General features: G+C 42.8%; 1 protein-coding gene across 3 annotated transcripts in view; it reads right to left on the bottom strand.

The window, feature by feature from the left end:
* TBC1D4 (TBC1 domain family member 4) overlaps positions 1-18,175 on the bottom strand; it is a 233,380-nt gene that overhangs the window by 86,115 nt on the left and 129,090 nt on the right. For all 3 annotated transcript variants that reach the window (XM_077483117.1, XM_077483118.1, XM_077483119.1), the window contains exon 4: positions 7,978-8,082. In XM_077483117.1, the coding sequence (XP_077339243.1) occupies positions 7,978-8,082 (105 nt within the window). The remainder of the gene's footprint in view (positions 1-7,977; positions 8,083-18,175) is intronic.

The following is an 18,175-nucleotide window of genomic DNA, read 5'->3' as shown; positions in this document are numbered from 1 at the left end:
TGGTTCGAATCCCAACTACGACACTACCTGTCTGGAGTTTGCATGTTCTCCCTGTGCCTGTGTGGGTTTCCTCCAGTTACTCCGGTTTCCTCCCACTCTCCAAAGACATGCAGGTAGGTTAATTGGCTTCTGTCCAAAATTGGCCCTAGTATATGAATGGGGACCTTGGATTGTGGGCTCCTTGAGGGTAGGGACTGATGCGAGTGAGCAATATACAGGGATAGGGGCAATTGTAGACACTCACTCAGGTTGAACTGGATGGACTGGTGTCTTTATTCAACCTTACTAACTGTAGAAGGTGTAGCAGTGTTATTTTGGAGGTATATAGGCATTGTCGTGGGTGTATAGATGTTCTTGTAGAACTACGTCCATTTTAAATGGCCACCCCCAGTTAAGGAACATTCTCCACCCTACAATAGCTGGCCGAACACATATAAAAAAGAAATAAATAAAAAAGTGCACATAACTTTTTTTGGGAAATGTAGGCAACCATGCAGGAAGGAGCCCCCCTGCAGAACACGTAAATGTTAGAGCGTTTTTAAAGCTGTAAAACTCTTCTTTTTTTCCAGCCAGAAAACATCTCTACCAAAAACTGCTTATAACAGCCTATGTGTGTATGGACACATAAGATAACATGCTGGGGAGTTTGTTGGCTACAGAAAAACATGCCTGAAGCCAAAGACAGCAGCTGTAAAAATGTCCAATGTGCACGAGGCCTTATGGTTGGAGTTGCTCTTTTAAATACTTATATTCTGTCCCCTTTAGTCCTGCGGGCAGCATTTATGGGATCTGAATAGCTTGGTGGGTTGGGAGGCACATGAGCCACATTTTCTAATTCCCTGAGGCACATAGTCCTATACTTGGGTACTTTTCTGCGTATGAAGGCTTCTTACTGCTGACCTATATATAGTTGGTGATGTCTATTCTAATGGTTTGAAACTTTATGAGGTTATTATATGCTCGGATTATGTCAGACTTGCCATCATATGCAGAATTTTTGGTAGATTCAATTTTGTAAATGTGAAGTCATAATAAAGCTTATATTGAAAAGAATACATTTATATTGTTCTAAACCTTCAATTTGGGAAAATGTTATTTTAAATCGACAGTAGCTGAAAAAGGCATCACTCCCACATTCACTCTTACAGAGAATCCTTTAATCATGGCAGCTTAGAAGTCTGAACTCAGCGACACAGATGAGCAGTAGGATATATTTCTACTATGCGACATATTGTCCTTAGACACACAAAGGATTTACACAATGAAAGGCAATTTGTTTCAGAAAGAATAATTCCCACAGCAATTAATATCTTGTATAGAATCTACAGTGCCTTGAAAAAGTAGTCATAACTCATAAATGTATTTTATTGAGATTTTATGTGATAGACCAAGGGTAGGCAAACCCCCAGAACTGGTGCAGCAAGCGGCACGCAAAGCCTTTTTTGCCCGCACTCTACTGCCTCCCCCTCAGCAGAGCAGCGCAGGGAAGTGTCAGCGAGACACTAATGCATTCCAATTTCAGAATTCCTCATGCCGCGCCTGCACTGGAGGAGGCACTGTGCCCCCACACATTGTAAAAGATGGGAAACATTAATTGGTTCTCTAACTTTTCTGTAGCTGCGATTGTCAGATTGTGTGATGGGGAATATAGCGAGTGCAGTTCTGCTAGGGGGGCCATTCCCTGTTTCCAGGAGGAGGAGGATGAGGACTCTCATTGGCCACTGCTAAAGCCAATCACAATCCTGCTAGCCCCGCTCACCGTCCGGAGGAAGATGACTCGCTTGGTTACCACTACCAATCTCAGAGAGAAGAGATTTCAGCGTGATTGAGAAAACCACAATCAGGTGACAGTTTTTGAAATTACTGTTGAGCTTCTGGAACTTGTTGTTGAAAAAAATATTATATTATATAAATACATACATATATACACACACGTGTCACTTACAACTGACCCCCTCAGCTCTGCATCTACTACTACCAACCTCTACATAACCTACTCCCACAACCTCTGAACTCTGCATCACTTACACCTGACCCTTGAACTTTGCGTCACTTACTACTGAATCCCTGTAGTCTGTGTCCATTTAAACCACAGGCAGTATTCAGCGCAGTGAAAAATCACACCCAATTTAGCTGCGGCGCTCGGCACTGCACTTTTTCTCAGCTGTGGGGGCCCAACTTATGATCCTGCACACAGGCACCCTGCTTTCAGAATATGCCCCTGACCTGAGCTCATCAATGAGCATCCATTCCAGATGCTTTTATGTGACATCATATACAAGCACATGGGCTGGATGTGGGAGCTGGATCAGCAGGATAGGTGTACCAGGACAGGTAGATGTGTCTCATCACTTCTTCCTTTCAACACTCTGCATATCACGCATATCATAGATGAGAAGAGGGTACAATGGTGCAGCAAATGAGCAGAAGGGGTTTCGCGGTGGGGCAGAAGAGCAGGAGGGTACAATGGTGGGGCAGATGTGCAGGGAGGTAAAGTGGTAGAAAAGACAGTATAGTCTTGCATCTTTGACTCCTGATGATTGGCTACAGGCCATGAAACGCGTAGAGTCCCCAATAAAGGGTGCCAAGACAAGTCGGTTTTTATAATGAGTCTTGGAATTTTTTGGAATTTTACATTTCCGTTATCATGTATTAATTTGTATTGGATGCATGTTATCTTTTTGCATTTAATCCATCAATCATGATTATTGCAATTTCGATTCTTATCAATTATGTTTACTTGTATCAAATATTTTATGATTATTAATTGTTATGTTAGTTAAATATTGAACATTAAAATGATATAATAATAAAATTATTACTTCTATTATTAGTAGTAGTATGTTTATCAATATTATCAGTATGAATCAATTTGTTACATGTCCATCAGTGTTTTTCTCGTGATTGCACATCTAAAGAGTGACATTTTTGCCCATTCTTCTTTGCAAAATAACTCAAGCTCTGGCAGATTGGATGGGGAGTTTTGTAAACAGCAATTTTCAAGTCTTGCCACAGATTCTTAATTGGATTTAGGTCTGGACTTTGACTGGGCCATTCTAACACATGGATATGCGTTGATCTAAACCATTCCATTGTAGCTCTGGCTGTATGTTTAGGGTTGTTGTCCTGCTGAAAGGTGAGCCTCTGCCCAAGTACCAGGTCTTTTGCAGACTAACAGGTTTTCTTCTATAGGTCCGTACACACGATCGGACTTTTTGACAACAAGCATGCAAATTAGCTGTTTTAAGGCAACATCCGACCACGTTGGACAAACTTTTTCGGTTTTCATTAGACTTTTGTTGGCTGTGCGAATGGACAAAATTTTCGACAACATAAGTTCAATGGAGCAAAGTCCAATCGTGTGTACAGAACACCTTCGGACTTCACAAATACGCATGCTCAGAACCAATGCAAAAGATCAGACAACAATACAGAAGTTGACCAAAGGTGGCGATAAAGAGCATAAAAACCACGTGATTTGGTGAAAGTTGGCTGAAAAAGTCAGATCGTGTGTATGCTTAACAAGTTCAGGGCCAACACCCTTTGAACAAAAGTCCACGTGAAAGTTAGTATAAAGTCTGATCGTGTGTATGAGGATTAAGATTGCCCTGTATTTCGCTCCATTCATTTTCCCCATCAACTCTGACTAGCTTTCCTGTCCCTGCTGAAGAAAAGCATCCCCACAAAATGATGCTGCCACCACCATGTTTCACGGTGGGGATGGTGTGTTGAGGGTGATGTGCAGTGCAAGTTTTCCGCCACACATAGCATTTTGCTTTTAGGCCTAAAAAGTAAAATTTTGGTCTCATCTGACCAGAGCACCTTCTTACACATGTTTGCTGTGTCCCCCACATGGATTCTCGCAAACGACAAACAGGACTTCTTATCGTTTTCTTTCAACAATGTCTTTCTTCTTGCCACTCTTCCATAAAAGGCCAGATTTGTGGAGTGCACGGCTAATAATTGTCCTATGGCTAGGTTCTCCCACCTGAGCTGTGGATCTCTGCAGCTCCTCCAGCCTTGCCATGGGCATCTTGGCTGCTTCTCTGATTATTGCTCTCCTTGCTCGGCCTGTCAGTTTAGATGACCTGCCATGTCTTGGTAGGTTTGCAGTTGTGCCATACTCTTTCCATATTTGGATAAAGGCTTGAACAGTGCTCCGTGAGATGTTCAAAGCTTGGGATATATATTTTGATAACCTAACCCGCTTTAAATTTTTCCACAACTTTATTCCTGACCTGTCTGGTGTGTTCCTTGGCCTTCATGATGCAATCTGTTCACAAAGGTTCTCTAACAAACCTCTGAGAGCTTCACAAAACAACTGTATTTATACTGAGATTCTATTTATTAATACTCTATTAACTACTAAAAAAAGTGATTTCTGAAGGCAATTGGTTCCACTAGATTTTAGTTAGGGGTATTGGACTAAAGGGGGCTGAATACAAATGCACGCCACACTTTTCAAATATTTGTAAATAATTTTGAAAAACATTTATAATTTTTCCTTCCACTTCAGAATTATGTGCCACTTTGTGTCTACCACATATAAACCCAATAAAATACATTTATAATTTGGTTGTAACATGACACAATTGACTTTATAGACAGCCTATGCAGCTCAACTAAAATGGATCTAAATGGCTGCAATGTGACAATACTATCTATTTTTTTTATGTCACACTACCCCTTTGGGCATCATGGATTTATTTCCTTGACGCCCAATAATGTGACAATTGTGAATAACAAGTCAAACTGATCATAGTTGAGCCAGGATTTGTTCAACAGGAGCCAACAATGATGTAGCAATATGTCTTTATAGAAGATTTAGCCTGTTATCAATAAACTTATTCCATTTAAAGTGAACAAGTATAGAAATATTTTCCCATTAAACCAGAACAGAGAAATACACTATAAATGCAAACAGAAAGTTGCTGAGCCAAAAGACCAAATAGTGTTTCACCATTCTGGTTAAGCAGTGTGGCAACAAGATTGATTAATCTGAATATTAGGTCAGGTAAAACACTTAAGATTATATCAAGCAATAAATCGGACATTTAACAAACAAACATTCACTGCAGACGAGTCCTGGTGTCTTTTAAATGACAGCAATTGATTCACTACCAGTGAATACTTGGTGAAAATCACATTTAATATTTTAGAAATATGCCCCATAATCTATATATATATTTTTTTAGCATCTAACTAACATTTGATGCAAATTGTAGAGCTCTGTCTATTCAGTGGGTTAAGAAGATCTGCCAGATTCACTGAGCAGAGCCAGCAAGTGTGTCTGCTCCTGTCACATAAGATTGGCTAGTGTTCTCTTCACACAGAAACACACATGATGTCTTTGTCAAAATAAATCATTTGCTTCATGTGTATCTGTATGGTGGAGTAGGGATACTGTACCAATTTAAAGAGGACTAAGCCCTAAAAGCTACCAGGACCTATAATACAAGTTTCGATCAGCATGGCCATTGGGATGATATATCATGGTCATGCCATAACACCATCATTGAGGTACGTATTGCACTTTAAAGTATGTATTGTATGCATGTTCTATGCATTGCGCTTTAAGTATGTAAGAAAATAGAAGTGTGGGGGGGGGGGGGGGGGCACATACTCACCTAGGTGGATGCACATCTATTCCAGCTGGCTCTACCCCAAGAACTAAGCAATCAAAGACTGCTGATCACTCAGTTCTCGGTCATCAGTGAGCAGAGAGCCAGTGACTGCCTCTTTGCTTTGACCCCTCCAGTGTGAATTTTATTGCTGGGTTGTAGAGGGGGCCCAAGAGTGGCCGACTCAGTCTGAGCCTGCTGTCAGCTGAATACGACTCAGAGGAATGCAGAACTAAGTGCCCTCCTGTCACCCAAAGGAGTAGTAAAAAGAGCTATGGCCCTACTTGTCCTTTAAGGTGCAATACATTACACATCGGGTAATAACAATAAACCTCCAAAAAGGGTGACATATAAACGTCCTAGGATTTTTAGCCAAATTGAAGACAATCTAGCACTCCCTGCCTCAAAGTAAAGCCAAGACTTTTTATGCATTTTGGATAGAATGTGAGGACTTTGCATTTTTGTCCGGTTTTTACCTGTGGGCATATATGTTTCAGGAACACATTCAAAGGGGAAATTGCCCTCTGTACCCTGTATTACTGCTGGAGAGATTCGCAGACCATTGTGACCAGCAAAGAAAATGTTGGGAAATCCAAAACATTTTGAGTAATCACAGGAACAGGAGGTAAGGGTAGTTCTTCCAATCTATTCTGGTGACAACTGCCTAAATAGGGATTCCACCTTGCTTCGGAGAGATATCCTACTATTTCCTACTGTGTCTCTAAGACAGGAAGTGAAGTAAAATCTCCTTCATGACACATAGTCTACAAATTAAAAACCTGATAGGGGTCTTTACCATTACCTACTGTAAAACTAGAAAACAGTTTTGGCTTTACATAAGCTTTAACATTTTAACAAGCCAAACTTACAGTGCTCTTCAAAGCCTGTTGAAAAAAAAGCTAGATTATCTACCTGTCACAGTCACTGGGTAGCTAGAAGTCTAGTGCAGTGTAAACCAAGTCAACATAAACGGTACTAGATTGTATAAAAAGGGAGTACTCCAGCTGTTCTCTAAAGCCTATAGATTTTCAAAAAAAAATTTTTTTTGAGCTTTCTCTCATTGTTTGTGGGGTCAAACTGATGTTCTTTTTTGACTATAGTGATGAGAGAATTTGAAGGCGCAGAATGGATTTTTTTTCACATTAAATTAATTTTTAATTAACAGTGCATCTGTTCCGAAATTGAATGTTAAAAGCAAAACATTTTTTAACTAACTTCAAATTACATTTGTTAAGAGTCCAAATGTACAGAGATTTTTGTACAAAGGTTTGTCAAAAAAAAAAAAAAAAAAAAAAAACACTACTAGAGTATACTCAGTTTTATCCTCAGAGGGCAGTAAGTCCCAGCCTACTCATTGCACCCCTATGGAACCTAAATCTAATTCCTGAGAAACAGTATTATAGGTTTCAGAAAATCAACAAGAAAGGATGGAGGGGCAGGAATTACTGGACTTACCATTGCAAGTACAATACATTGGAAAATTCATGTGAACAAAAATAATCTAATGAGCACGGCTCTCTGATTCCTCCTGTACCAAACTGTAATGTAACTGTAATGTCTGCCCTCATGTTGTAAAGCACTGCGCAAACTGTTGGCGCTATATAAAACCTGTATAGTAATAATATTTTTTGTGTGTTTGCAGTGAGTTAAATGCTTGCTAGATGACCCCTGTGTTAGTTTTCTATTGTATGGATATTTGTATTACTGTCTCAGCTATTAAAACTTTCTAAATGCATTTCAAACATGATGTAAATATAGGGACATTTGTGGTGTGTTTGCTGCGTGTTCACACTGACATCCATTGAAGTGTTTGGGTAGCGGTAAACCTGGCAAACACCTCATGTTGGGTCAATTTTGGTGCAATGTAACCATGTGAACAACACTGGGCGCTGCAATGCACACAATTTCAAAAGGGATTTGTGAAGCTTCAAATAGGCTCATGATACAACTGCTTTTACAGCTACTGTAAACGTAAGACCTGAGAAATACATGGATCGAAATTCAGCCAGTTCAGCGGAAACTGTCTGAATATCCATTCGTGTGTAGCCCTCTCTGTTCAACAGAAGCCAACTCCTGTCAAAATGTTCCTGCTTGAAAACCAGCATTCAATGAGCACGTGCAGCCAATGGGCTGCAGCACTGATCAGTATATTCTGAAAGCAGGGAAGTCCCACTGGCAGATTACAAAGACACAGATTTCCCCATTCTACCTCAAAATGTATGGATGGGAAAATTGGTTCCGTTTTTTATTGTTCAGCTGGCTGAATGAAAACAACATGTATGGCCAGAGTAAGAATTTTTATCTTAGACATAGACAGATCCCTTCACCTACACAGCAAGTTAATGGTACCACTCACCAATGCTTCAGTGGCACACTGGAAGACATAACAAATATACTGGTTTATTCCCGGTTCCACACATTCACGACAGACAATACCAAAGTGATCAATATGTTGAATACCCTGTCAAACAAAAGAACAAAAAATGCATTAATCAACAAATGTAAAATATTTTTTCAGCAGATAACACGTTAACATGTAGAGAAATCATAAGTAAATGCTTTCACACAATTCTTTTTCTTTACACAGCTATAACTGAAAAGCTTGTCCGTGCATTACATGTGTAGAGTATTTTGGCCTGGTCCACACCTATGCAGGTTGCAGTTTGCATATTCCAGGTACATTTTGTGTTTTTTAATACACGCTTTTGATCCATTGAAGTCTATGGAACCAAAATTGAGAAAAAAACTCCCTGGCCCTTTCCATAAAATACACAGATATGAACGTGACCCATAGAAAACCATGTTAAATGGACTGTAGTGTGTTTCTGCAAAACTGAAAAACGCACTACAAAGATGCATAGGTGTGAACCAGGCCTTATGGAGAATGCTCATTTTAGTCCTCCTCTGCAGGCAATTGGGATATGTAAGCATATTTGATTTTAGCATTAAGATTTCAGCATTAATAACCTGCAACACACAAAGATAGGTACTACGTCTTCATTATCCTGGCACTGTCACTGCTAATATCACTAATATCACTGTGATAGTTGTATTTACCAACACGAGAGGATTACCTTTTACTTGTGGATTAGGGTCAGTGTTGGGGGTAAATTTCTCTTTGAGGGTTATCTCACTAGGATCAAGTGAATGAAATTGTTCATACAACAGAGCACGTTGATGTGTATCCTTAATACACACTGCATTGTAGTGTTTAATGATCCATTTTAATAGCCTAAAGGGACCACACAAGGCAATGCAACAAGTAATATGGACTGTAGTTGGTACAAGTCCTGTGAGACTAGTGGATTTTTATTTGTTCATGTATTTTGTCTGAACTACAAACTTAATGAGAACATGGATGATGTGTGTGCACCCAAAGGCTTTGGTTTATGGGCCGTTTCACATGAGCTTCAGCATGTATAAGAGCAGCGTGAACAGCAAGCATTGACAGAGCTGTCAACAAGCTTTGTTGAAGTACTATTGAACTCCAGTTTGTAAATGTTGAACACAGATCCCAATGGTGGTGTTAATTTACACTTTAAAAAAGCTTGAAGAAGTTCTGAAGCCTGCGAGCAGTTTCTTTAGAGGCAATCTGCACTCCCATTAGGATCTGTGTTCAACATTTACAAATTGAATTGAATGGTACTTGTAAAGCTTCAACAAAGCTTGCTGAAAGCTCTCTAAATGCTTTGTCAAAGCTTGCTATTCACAGCCCATGTGAAACAGGCCTATTGTTACAATACGTACAGCTGCCAAAATCAACTAGATGTTCAGAAGCCACAATCTACATGTATGTAGTCAACACTACTGTCTTGCCTGATAAAAGCCCTATAAAGTCTTCAAGTGGACAAACAGAAAATGCAATAGCTTGAGGGTGACACTGACACATGTGCAACTGCTAAAAAGTCTGTGCGATGATCCCTCCAAATCATTAGCACTATCCAGGCCTGTCTACATATGACAGGTGTGGGCATCCTCACCTTGGGGCAAAACTGTAAGACCTCTTTCACACTGGGGATGTTTTTCAGGCGCTTTAGTGCTAAAAATAGCACCTGTAAAGTGCCTGAAAAATGCCTCATCTGTGCTGGCAGGGCATCAAAAAGAGTCCTGCAAGCAGCTTCCTTGAGGCACTTTAGGAGCGGTGTATACACCGCTCCTAAAGCACCACTGCGCATTGAAATCAATAGGCAGCACCAACAAAGCTTTTAACCCTTTGTTCGGCCACTAGCGGGGGTTAAAAGCAGCTGAAAAGCACCTCTAAAATAAAACTAGCATCGCTTTACTGCCGACACCCCCACGCTTTCAGTGTGAAAGGGCTCTTACAGTTCAGGTGCCTGCAGGCAAAAGGGAAAAATCCCAGGCTGAACAAGCAACCAGTATACAGCACAAAAATAGGATTTTTGTACTCGCCATAAAATCCTTTTCTCTGAAGTTCATTGATGGACACAGCACATTTAATCTTGACCTTAGGGTTACATCGCCACCTTCAGGAGAGGACTAGGCAGAACATGTAAAAACAGCAAAACTGCATAGTACCGCCCAGGGGGCGGTCCTACTGGCTATAACCCCTCAGCACCTCAGTTCGTCAAAAAGCAGTACAAATATAAATAGGAGGGGCGGGCGCTGTGCCAGTCAATGAACTTCAGAGAAAAGGATTTTACGGTGAGTAAAAAAATCCTATTTTCTCTTTCGTTCATTGACGGACACAGCACCTTTAATCTTGACCTTAGGGGCATCCCCAAGCAGTGTCAAAAACGAGGGGTGGGAACAGAAAGAAAAGAAACTATACCCATAGCAAAAAGAACTCCTCAACAGAGGAGTTGCAACCTTAATGCCCGGAATGTATATGACCGACAGAGCCGGCACGCGCCGTTCTGCCCACTGCAGGATGTAAACGACCTCCAACACTGCAGCCGTGCTCCTTGTCCCTTCTTGATGGTTGACATACGCTACCGCCCGAAGCTCCAGCACATTGATCGGCAGGCAGGATTCTTCCTGTGTCCAATGACCCTGGGCCGATTCTACGTTCCAAACTCCCCCCACACCCAGCCGGTCAGGCTGGCGTCCGTTGTGATCACCATCCAATGAAGAGGAAGGAACGACTTCGCCGACCGAAGGGCTGGAGACCTCAGCCACCAGAGAAGGGAAACTCTGACTAGCTGGCTCACCCGTATTTGACAATCCAGGGATGTCGGAGATTTGTCCCATTTGGACAGGATCTCTTTCTGCAAGACTTGAGTGTAGAATTGAGCCTATGGTACCGCCTCGAAAGTGGCTACCATGAGACCCAGAACTTGCATGCAAAAAACGCAGCGATGACCACCTGAGGGACATCAATAACTTCACCGCAGATTGAAGAGTCTGCAGCTTGTCTGAAAGGAGAAAGACTCTCGCCTCTGAGGAGTTCAGAATCAAGCCCAGGTACTCCAGGCGTTGAGTCGGCACCAACACCGACTTCTTGGAGAGTCTGTATGGTGATCGCCACACCCTACCTTAATTCTGAGGCAGAAGCTGCTCTCAGGAGGAGGTCGCACAGGTAACCCACGATTGCCACCCCTCGTCTTAGCAATGCCAGAATTGGGGCTAGCACCTTGGTGAAGACCCTTGGTGCCATCGCTAGGCCAAAAGGGAGAGCTACCAATTGGTAGTGCTGGTCCCTGACCGCAAATCGTAGAAACCTCTGATGTCTGACGCATTTAGGGACATGCAAGTATGCGTCCTTGACGTCCAAGGATGCCAAAAAATCTCCCTGATGGAGTGCAGCGACCACGGAATGAACCGATTCTATCCTGAATCTTTGCACTTTCAAAAAGCCGTTGAGGGCCTTGAGATCTAGGACCAGACAGACCCCTTCCTTCTTTGGGACTACAAACAGATTGGAGTAGAATCCCTGAAACCTTTCTGGCGTCGGTACAGGTACTATCACCCCGCGCACCAGAAGGTCCTGTACTGCCACAAACAGGGCCTCCCGACGAGCAGGAAGAAGATGGAGGTTGGAGGGAAAAAAAGTCTGTTTGGTGGACAAGAAAGAAACTAACTATCTTGTAGCTTGACAAAAACAGTTCGCAGACCCACTGGTCGGAAAGGAGGGAGGTCCACCATACTGAAAACTCCCAAAGGCGACAGATTTGCTCGCAGGCTTGTTCGGCTTGCGAAACCAGGGGCGCTTTTGTCCCTCAGCAGGCACCTTGTCGGTGCCTTTCTGGCGTCGGTACAGGTACTATCACCCCGTGCACCAGAAGGTCCTGTACTGCCACAAACAGGGCCTCCCGACGAGCAGGAAGAAGGAGGTTGGAGGGAAAAAAAGTCTGTTTGGCGGACAAGAAAGAAACTAACTATCTTGTAGCTTGACGAAAACAGTTTGCAGACCCACTGGTCGCAAAGGAGGGAGGTCCACCATACTGAAAACTCCCAAAGGCGACAGATTTGCTCGCAGGCTTGTTAGGCTTGCGAAACCAGGGGCGCTTTTGTCCCTCAGCAGGCACCTTGTCGGACTGGGGCCACTTACCTGCTGACCCGGGCGGACGAAAAATCAGCTTCTGAGCGGAAAGAGAGGGCCCCTGCCTGCCGCGTGGCTCCTTACCCTTTCTGGACTGTGGGAGCAAAGTACACTTTCCTCCAGTAAAATTCTTAATAATGTCATTCAGCGAGGCTCCAAATAGCCTCTCCCCTTAGAAAGGCAAATCCGCCAGCACTCTTAGAAGCCTGCTCCCTGGCAGCATCACAGAATACTTCAGGCCATGCGCCAACTGGTCTGCCAGTTCCACGCAGACTGGGGAAACTTGTTCGTTCTCCAACTCGCGGTGCAACAACTTAGCCCATTCAGTAAGCATTTGTGACACCAGGGTAGTGGCTAACACTGGCCACAATGCTGACCCCACCACCGTAAACATGGACCAGGCAACCGCCTCGGCTTTTGTCGGCGGGGACCTTGAAAGCAGGGGACGCTTCCACCGGAATTGTGGTTACCATATTTAACCTGGATACCGAGGGGGTCAACAATCAGAGGAGATGTCCATTTTTTCAGGTAACTCTCTTCAAAGGGGTAACGCACCGCTATCCGTCTCGGGACTGAAAAATCCGGCTGCAGGCTTACCCACTCTGTAAACACACTTTGTAAATAAAACGTATCAAAATAAGTTAAATAAGGAAACACCTTAGCAGTGCGGGCCGGCTTGTGGGACCCAAAAGGGACCGACACCTCTGCAGATGCCCCTTACCATATCCTCCATCTTTAGGGTATCCTGCACTGCTGTGATAACTGCTCCTACTAGCGCTTTTTCCTGCGCTGACTCAGACACTGAGTCATCCCCACTGTCCGAACAGTCGAGGTCCATATCCTCTGAAATGTCAGAACAGGGGCCACCTGTCACAGCGGGACCCGAGTCTGAGTCAGAGCTGTCCCCAGAAAACGGTGGGGGAGGGGGCTTTTACCCCCCTTGCGCCCCCACACGCCACTTCCACCCTGGCAACAAAGGACTCAATGACCGCCGACAGAGCGCCCATAGGCACCGCAGGTGCAGGGGAACCAGTTGCAATAACAGATGTCTGGGGAAGAAATGCCAGCATCTGACGCCATGCTGACCCACTCTCACCTGTCACCACTAGGGACCTAAGGCAAGCCACACAAAAAATGCCCACCCTCCTAGCTGCCACAGACTGAGGGGCCCCCCGCAGGACTCATCACCCTGACCCAGGTACTGTGCTGTGCTGCCACCGTCCGCTCTCCCATGTGCTAGCCACGAGGTGTTCTGTGTCAGTTTCGTGCTGTTCCAGGCTGAACCAGCCGACCCAGCACTAGAGTAAAACAAACCTGAGACTATTGCAAAATGGCTGCCGGCCTTCTCAGCAAAAAAAGTCTGAGAGCGCCGGGAAAATGGCTGCTGGACTTCAAGAAAATGGCCGTGGTTAAGAAACTGGCTGTGGCTACAAGAAAATGGCCACGGTTCCCACGGCAGCCAATCCTCACATGGCAAACACACAGACACTTCAAAAATTGCCTAAAAACAGGGAGAAAACGAGCGGACCACCAACTGCCCAGCGCAGCCCCCTGCCAGGACCCCCCACCCCCCAGAGGACTCCCGACCAGGTACGTGCACCGCACCCCCCTATGCCCAGTCACACAGCGGCCCCTCAGCATGGAGAGGAGGGACAGGGAGAGAAGAAAGGGAGATAGACCCCCTTGTTGACCTCCCAGGGAATGCCCAGCTGCTCCATCCTGCCGAGACAGGTGGGACCATACTTACCCCTCCTCCAGGGACTGCTGGACGCATTCCACGGACAGACCTATCACCCGAGCAGTATGGAGTGGCTGTCGGCCACGGCACACTGACACGGACAGCAGTAGCCCGCTCACATGTGTGCCCTGGAGCATAAAGCCCACCGGCCGCACCTGGACCACACAGGGAATGTCGTGGCCAACCCAGTGCGTAGCTAAGGTTTGCATATGCTCCATGGCCAGGCTGGGGAGACTACCAGGATCTATATTATCCAGCCTGTCACCCAGGCCGGCTGTTGATTGTAGATCACAGGAATCAAAAAGCAGAAAAAGAAAAAATTCCAAGGACCATTGGTTCCCACAGGAAACCAGGTCCTTCTTCTATACTAGGCAGAAAAAAAACTAAGCAGCTGGAAGCAGAATGAGGGGTTATAGCCAGTAGGACTGCCCCCTGGGCGGTACTGTGCAGTTTTGCTGTTTTTACATGTTCTGCCTAGTCCTCTCCTGAAGGTGGTGATATACCCTAAGATCAAGATTAAAGGTGCTGTGTCCAACAATGAACGAAAGAGATTATAGAGAGGATTATAAGCAGTTTAAATGGAGCATGTCACAACGAATGTATAAACAGAAGTTAACTTCAGTGAATCTCATTCCAGAACTGAGCACTATGTCCAGACACAAAGGAGATAACAAAAAACATATTTTTGAGAAGCCTTTGTCAGCTTTTTATTGTCTGTGTACTCATCAGAGATTCAACTCCAAAGTTGTCATGGGAACAGAAAGCTTCTGGAAATCATCAAAATAGAACCACAAAAATAAAAACCTAGCAGAGGTTCCAAACAAAAATTTTAAAAGTACATATCTGCCTACTCTGATTATTTAACATTCAGTCCTGTTATTCATGCATGTAAATCACTTCACCCGTGTTCTAGCAATTTGTCGATTTTGTGCCATGCCGTTTTTCATTTAGATTTTGATTTAGCTAGTAAATCAAAAGCTTCTTACAATAATCTATTAATTCAACAGAAGAGGCTAAATACTTAATCCAGTCACCTTCACTATAATGAACAAATGGGTTTAGTTTGACACTATATGTGGACAAATATTCACACTTTCCAGTCCATTCTGACACCAAAAAAGAGTTAGAAATGTACCCATAGGATTTATCTGGGACAGGAAAATATATTATAGGGAAGAGTTCAGAACATTGCAACTGCCCTGTGTAGCAAAAACAATGGTATCCATGAACTTTACAGAATGCATAGAAGCAGCCACGCGAGTCACTGTTCATTAAAGCCGTATTAAACATAAAAACAAAATAATGATATCTTGGCACTTTTTTTTTTATTTTTATTTTTTTTAGATTTTTATTTTTTTGCTTTATTTACACCTGGTGATCTAACAGACTGAGCTGTCCAGCAAACGTTTCAGTTAAAAGGTAAACCTTTACTAAAAAAACTGTGGCAGAAGAGACATCCTATTTCTCTTCTGCCTCCTTCACCCCCTCCGCAGCTACATATTGCACCTTTTGGGGGACAGAGGAAAGAGGTACCTGGTTTTGTCACTGTGTCAAAGTCAGACAGATGTTCGCAAGACTTCACTGCCAGTTTCCCTTAGTGGAGATGGTGGCAGAAACACCTGACCGCTGCTTGGGTAAGGACACCGCTGGATTCCTGGACACGAAAGTGCCCTAATATTAACAGTGAGCAAGCTACAGCATTTGAGCTGCTGACTTAATTTTTTTTTGAAGGAGCCTGGAGCTCCTCTTTAAGGCATAACATTTTTTGCCCTAATGCATTTCCTGGCATTTCCTGCATTAATGGTAAAAAATGCCCCACTACTAGTTGTATACTCCCCTCACGCTCCTGTATACTTAACCATGTCCTATCTCGATCCAGCACTGTGCCCATTTGCAGCAGCGCTGTTCACGCTCTCCTCACAGGCTCAGAGACAGCAGCTGGAGCCATTGGCTCCTGCTGCTGTCAATTGAATCCTGGGAGGAGGGAGCAGGCAGAGCCGCATTGTGTGTGTCAATTGATGCACAAAGCTGTCTTGGAAAGTCATGAAATAGAGGGAGAAGCTGCCAATAGAGTAGTATGTCTTATTTATTATTAAAGCTAGAACAGCTAAAATGTACTCATATTCCAGGTGAATTACACAAGCTTAGATGGATGGACCTCCAAAACCAAGGCAGATCAGTGACCAATCACAATTATCATAAATATTTATAAGGAAACCATCAAGGGATAATGAATGCCTAAACAGGATACAAACCAAAGGAAGGAATAATGGTCTTGGAGTAGATCAAAAGCAGATCATCCACCTGGCAGTAAATTTGAGCTTCTATGTTATTAATAAATATTGTACAATAATAAATAATAAATATTGTACACTACTATTGGCAGTTTTATGTGAATGGCCAATCCTAAAAATTGAATGCCTTAAAGAGGTGATGTTGATTCAAGCACTGTAGAAATTTTTTTATTATATATATATATATATATATATATATATATATATATATATATATATATATATATATATATATATATATCCACAAACAAGTTGAGTGTACTATTCAGCCGGTGGTGGAGCGCTGGTGATTTCATAGTGGAACACACAGTATATTGATAAAAGAGCAAAGAAGAACGCGGTTTTATCATTATTGCTGAACTTTCCCCTGGGGACTTTTCACTTTTTCAATTAAAGCCTTAGAACTGTATGTTTTTTTTTTATAGGAAAGTGTTATCACAATTGTTTTTCATATTCATTTATGCTTTGTTGTTCATTATCATATGCTTATAAGATATAATTTATTTTATAGTGGTTTGCTACCGTGTTTCCCTGAAAGCAAGACCTACTGTTATGTTCTAGGGGGGCTGCGATATAAGCCCTACCCCGAAAATAAACCCTAGTTTAAAATGCTTGTAAAATTCTATAATTCACTCTATTAAAGTATTCTATAATGTACAATGTGTGTGTTATTCTCACCCTGATTCACTTTGGCCCTAAATTCATCACATGAGTGCAGGCCCTATACAGTTCTCCGACGGGCATAGTCCATACTGGGTTGACTCTTTCCTCGCCCTTTTATCTCCATAGAGCACACGGCAGGGTTGTCCTTCGTCTCTAGCCCTTTTCACATTGGCCATTGAGCCAATGGCAATTCTTTTACGATCATTATGACAGTCTGTTTTATAACTATAGGACCCACACAGGAGAAGCTCTCCCTCTACACCGACGATACTCTTTTGTATCTGAGGAATGAAACGGATTCCCTGGGCGCAGCCTTGTCCATTATTGACACATTTGGTCGGTACTCCGGCATTTGTATCAAATTGGGGAAAGTCTGCTTTATTCCCACTTTATTCTGCGGATCCTCATTGCCGATCAATACCCTGCTACAAAGGGTATCTCAGTTTAAGTATTTGGGCGTTGTAATACATAGGAACCTATTGCAATATATTACTCTTAACCTGACTTCAGTGGCCTCAGGTGTGCTGCCTAGAGGATGTTGCCCCTTACGACCGCTTTTCATTTGTTTGTAATGTAAACTTGAATAAACTATGTTCAAAAAATAAATAAAACAAGCGTCACAGAACAGCGTACATATTTGCCAGCACACCAAGGATCTTCAGATTACGTCTACATTTTTTTTTTTATTAAGAATGATCACATTCATAACGTTTCAGAGAAGTTAAGGACACCTGCGTCACTGTTCTTTAGATTGGGAACTGTAAGACTCTGGACCCTTTAGAAGTAGTTTAAGATCCATTAAAGGTAATTGATTTACTTTTTACTGCCAATACGTTTTACCTAGGAATTTTACAATTTACATGAGGAGTGAATAATTAAAGGTTAGGTTTTTTTGTTGCATGGTCCACGTTAAGGATCTTCGATGTGCAAATAACAGCTTTACAGTCAAGAATCACATTTACAGCTCTGTTAAAGTATTTGCCCCCTTCCTGATGTTTTATTTTTTTTGCATATTTGTCACATTTAAATTATTCAGATCAAACACATTTTAATATTACACAAAGATATCCAGATTAAACAGCAAAAAGCAGTTTTTAAATTATGATTTTATCTATTAGCCCCTGTACACACGGTCGGACATTCCGATGGACAATGTCCGATAGGACCGTGTTGTCGGATAGTCCGACAGTGTGTGGGCTCCATCGGACTGGTTCAGTCAAAGTATCTGACGGACCAAGTTTTCCAGCTTGGCTATAAAATTTTCCAACAACATGGTCCGATCGGACTTTGTCCGATCATGTGTAGAGAATTCCGATCGGACAAAGTGCCACGCATGCTCAGATCAAATTCCTAGACCAAA

This window comes from Lithobates pipiens, unplaced genomic scaffold (assembly GCF_037356315.1).
Source record: "Lithobates pipiens isolate NorthernLeopardFrog02 unplaced genomic scaffold, aLitPip1_a1.2 Scaffold_16, whole genome shotgun sequence".
In the NCBI taxonomy this organism is placed as follows: domain Eukaryota; kingdom Metazoa; phylum Chordata; class Amphibia; order Anura; family Ranidae; genus Lithobates; species Lithobates pipiens.
The sequence above is the reverse complement of the archived record's forward strand: the minus strand, read 5'-3'. Positions and strand labels throughout refer to the sequence as shown.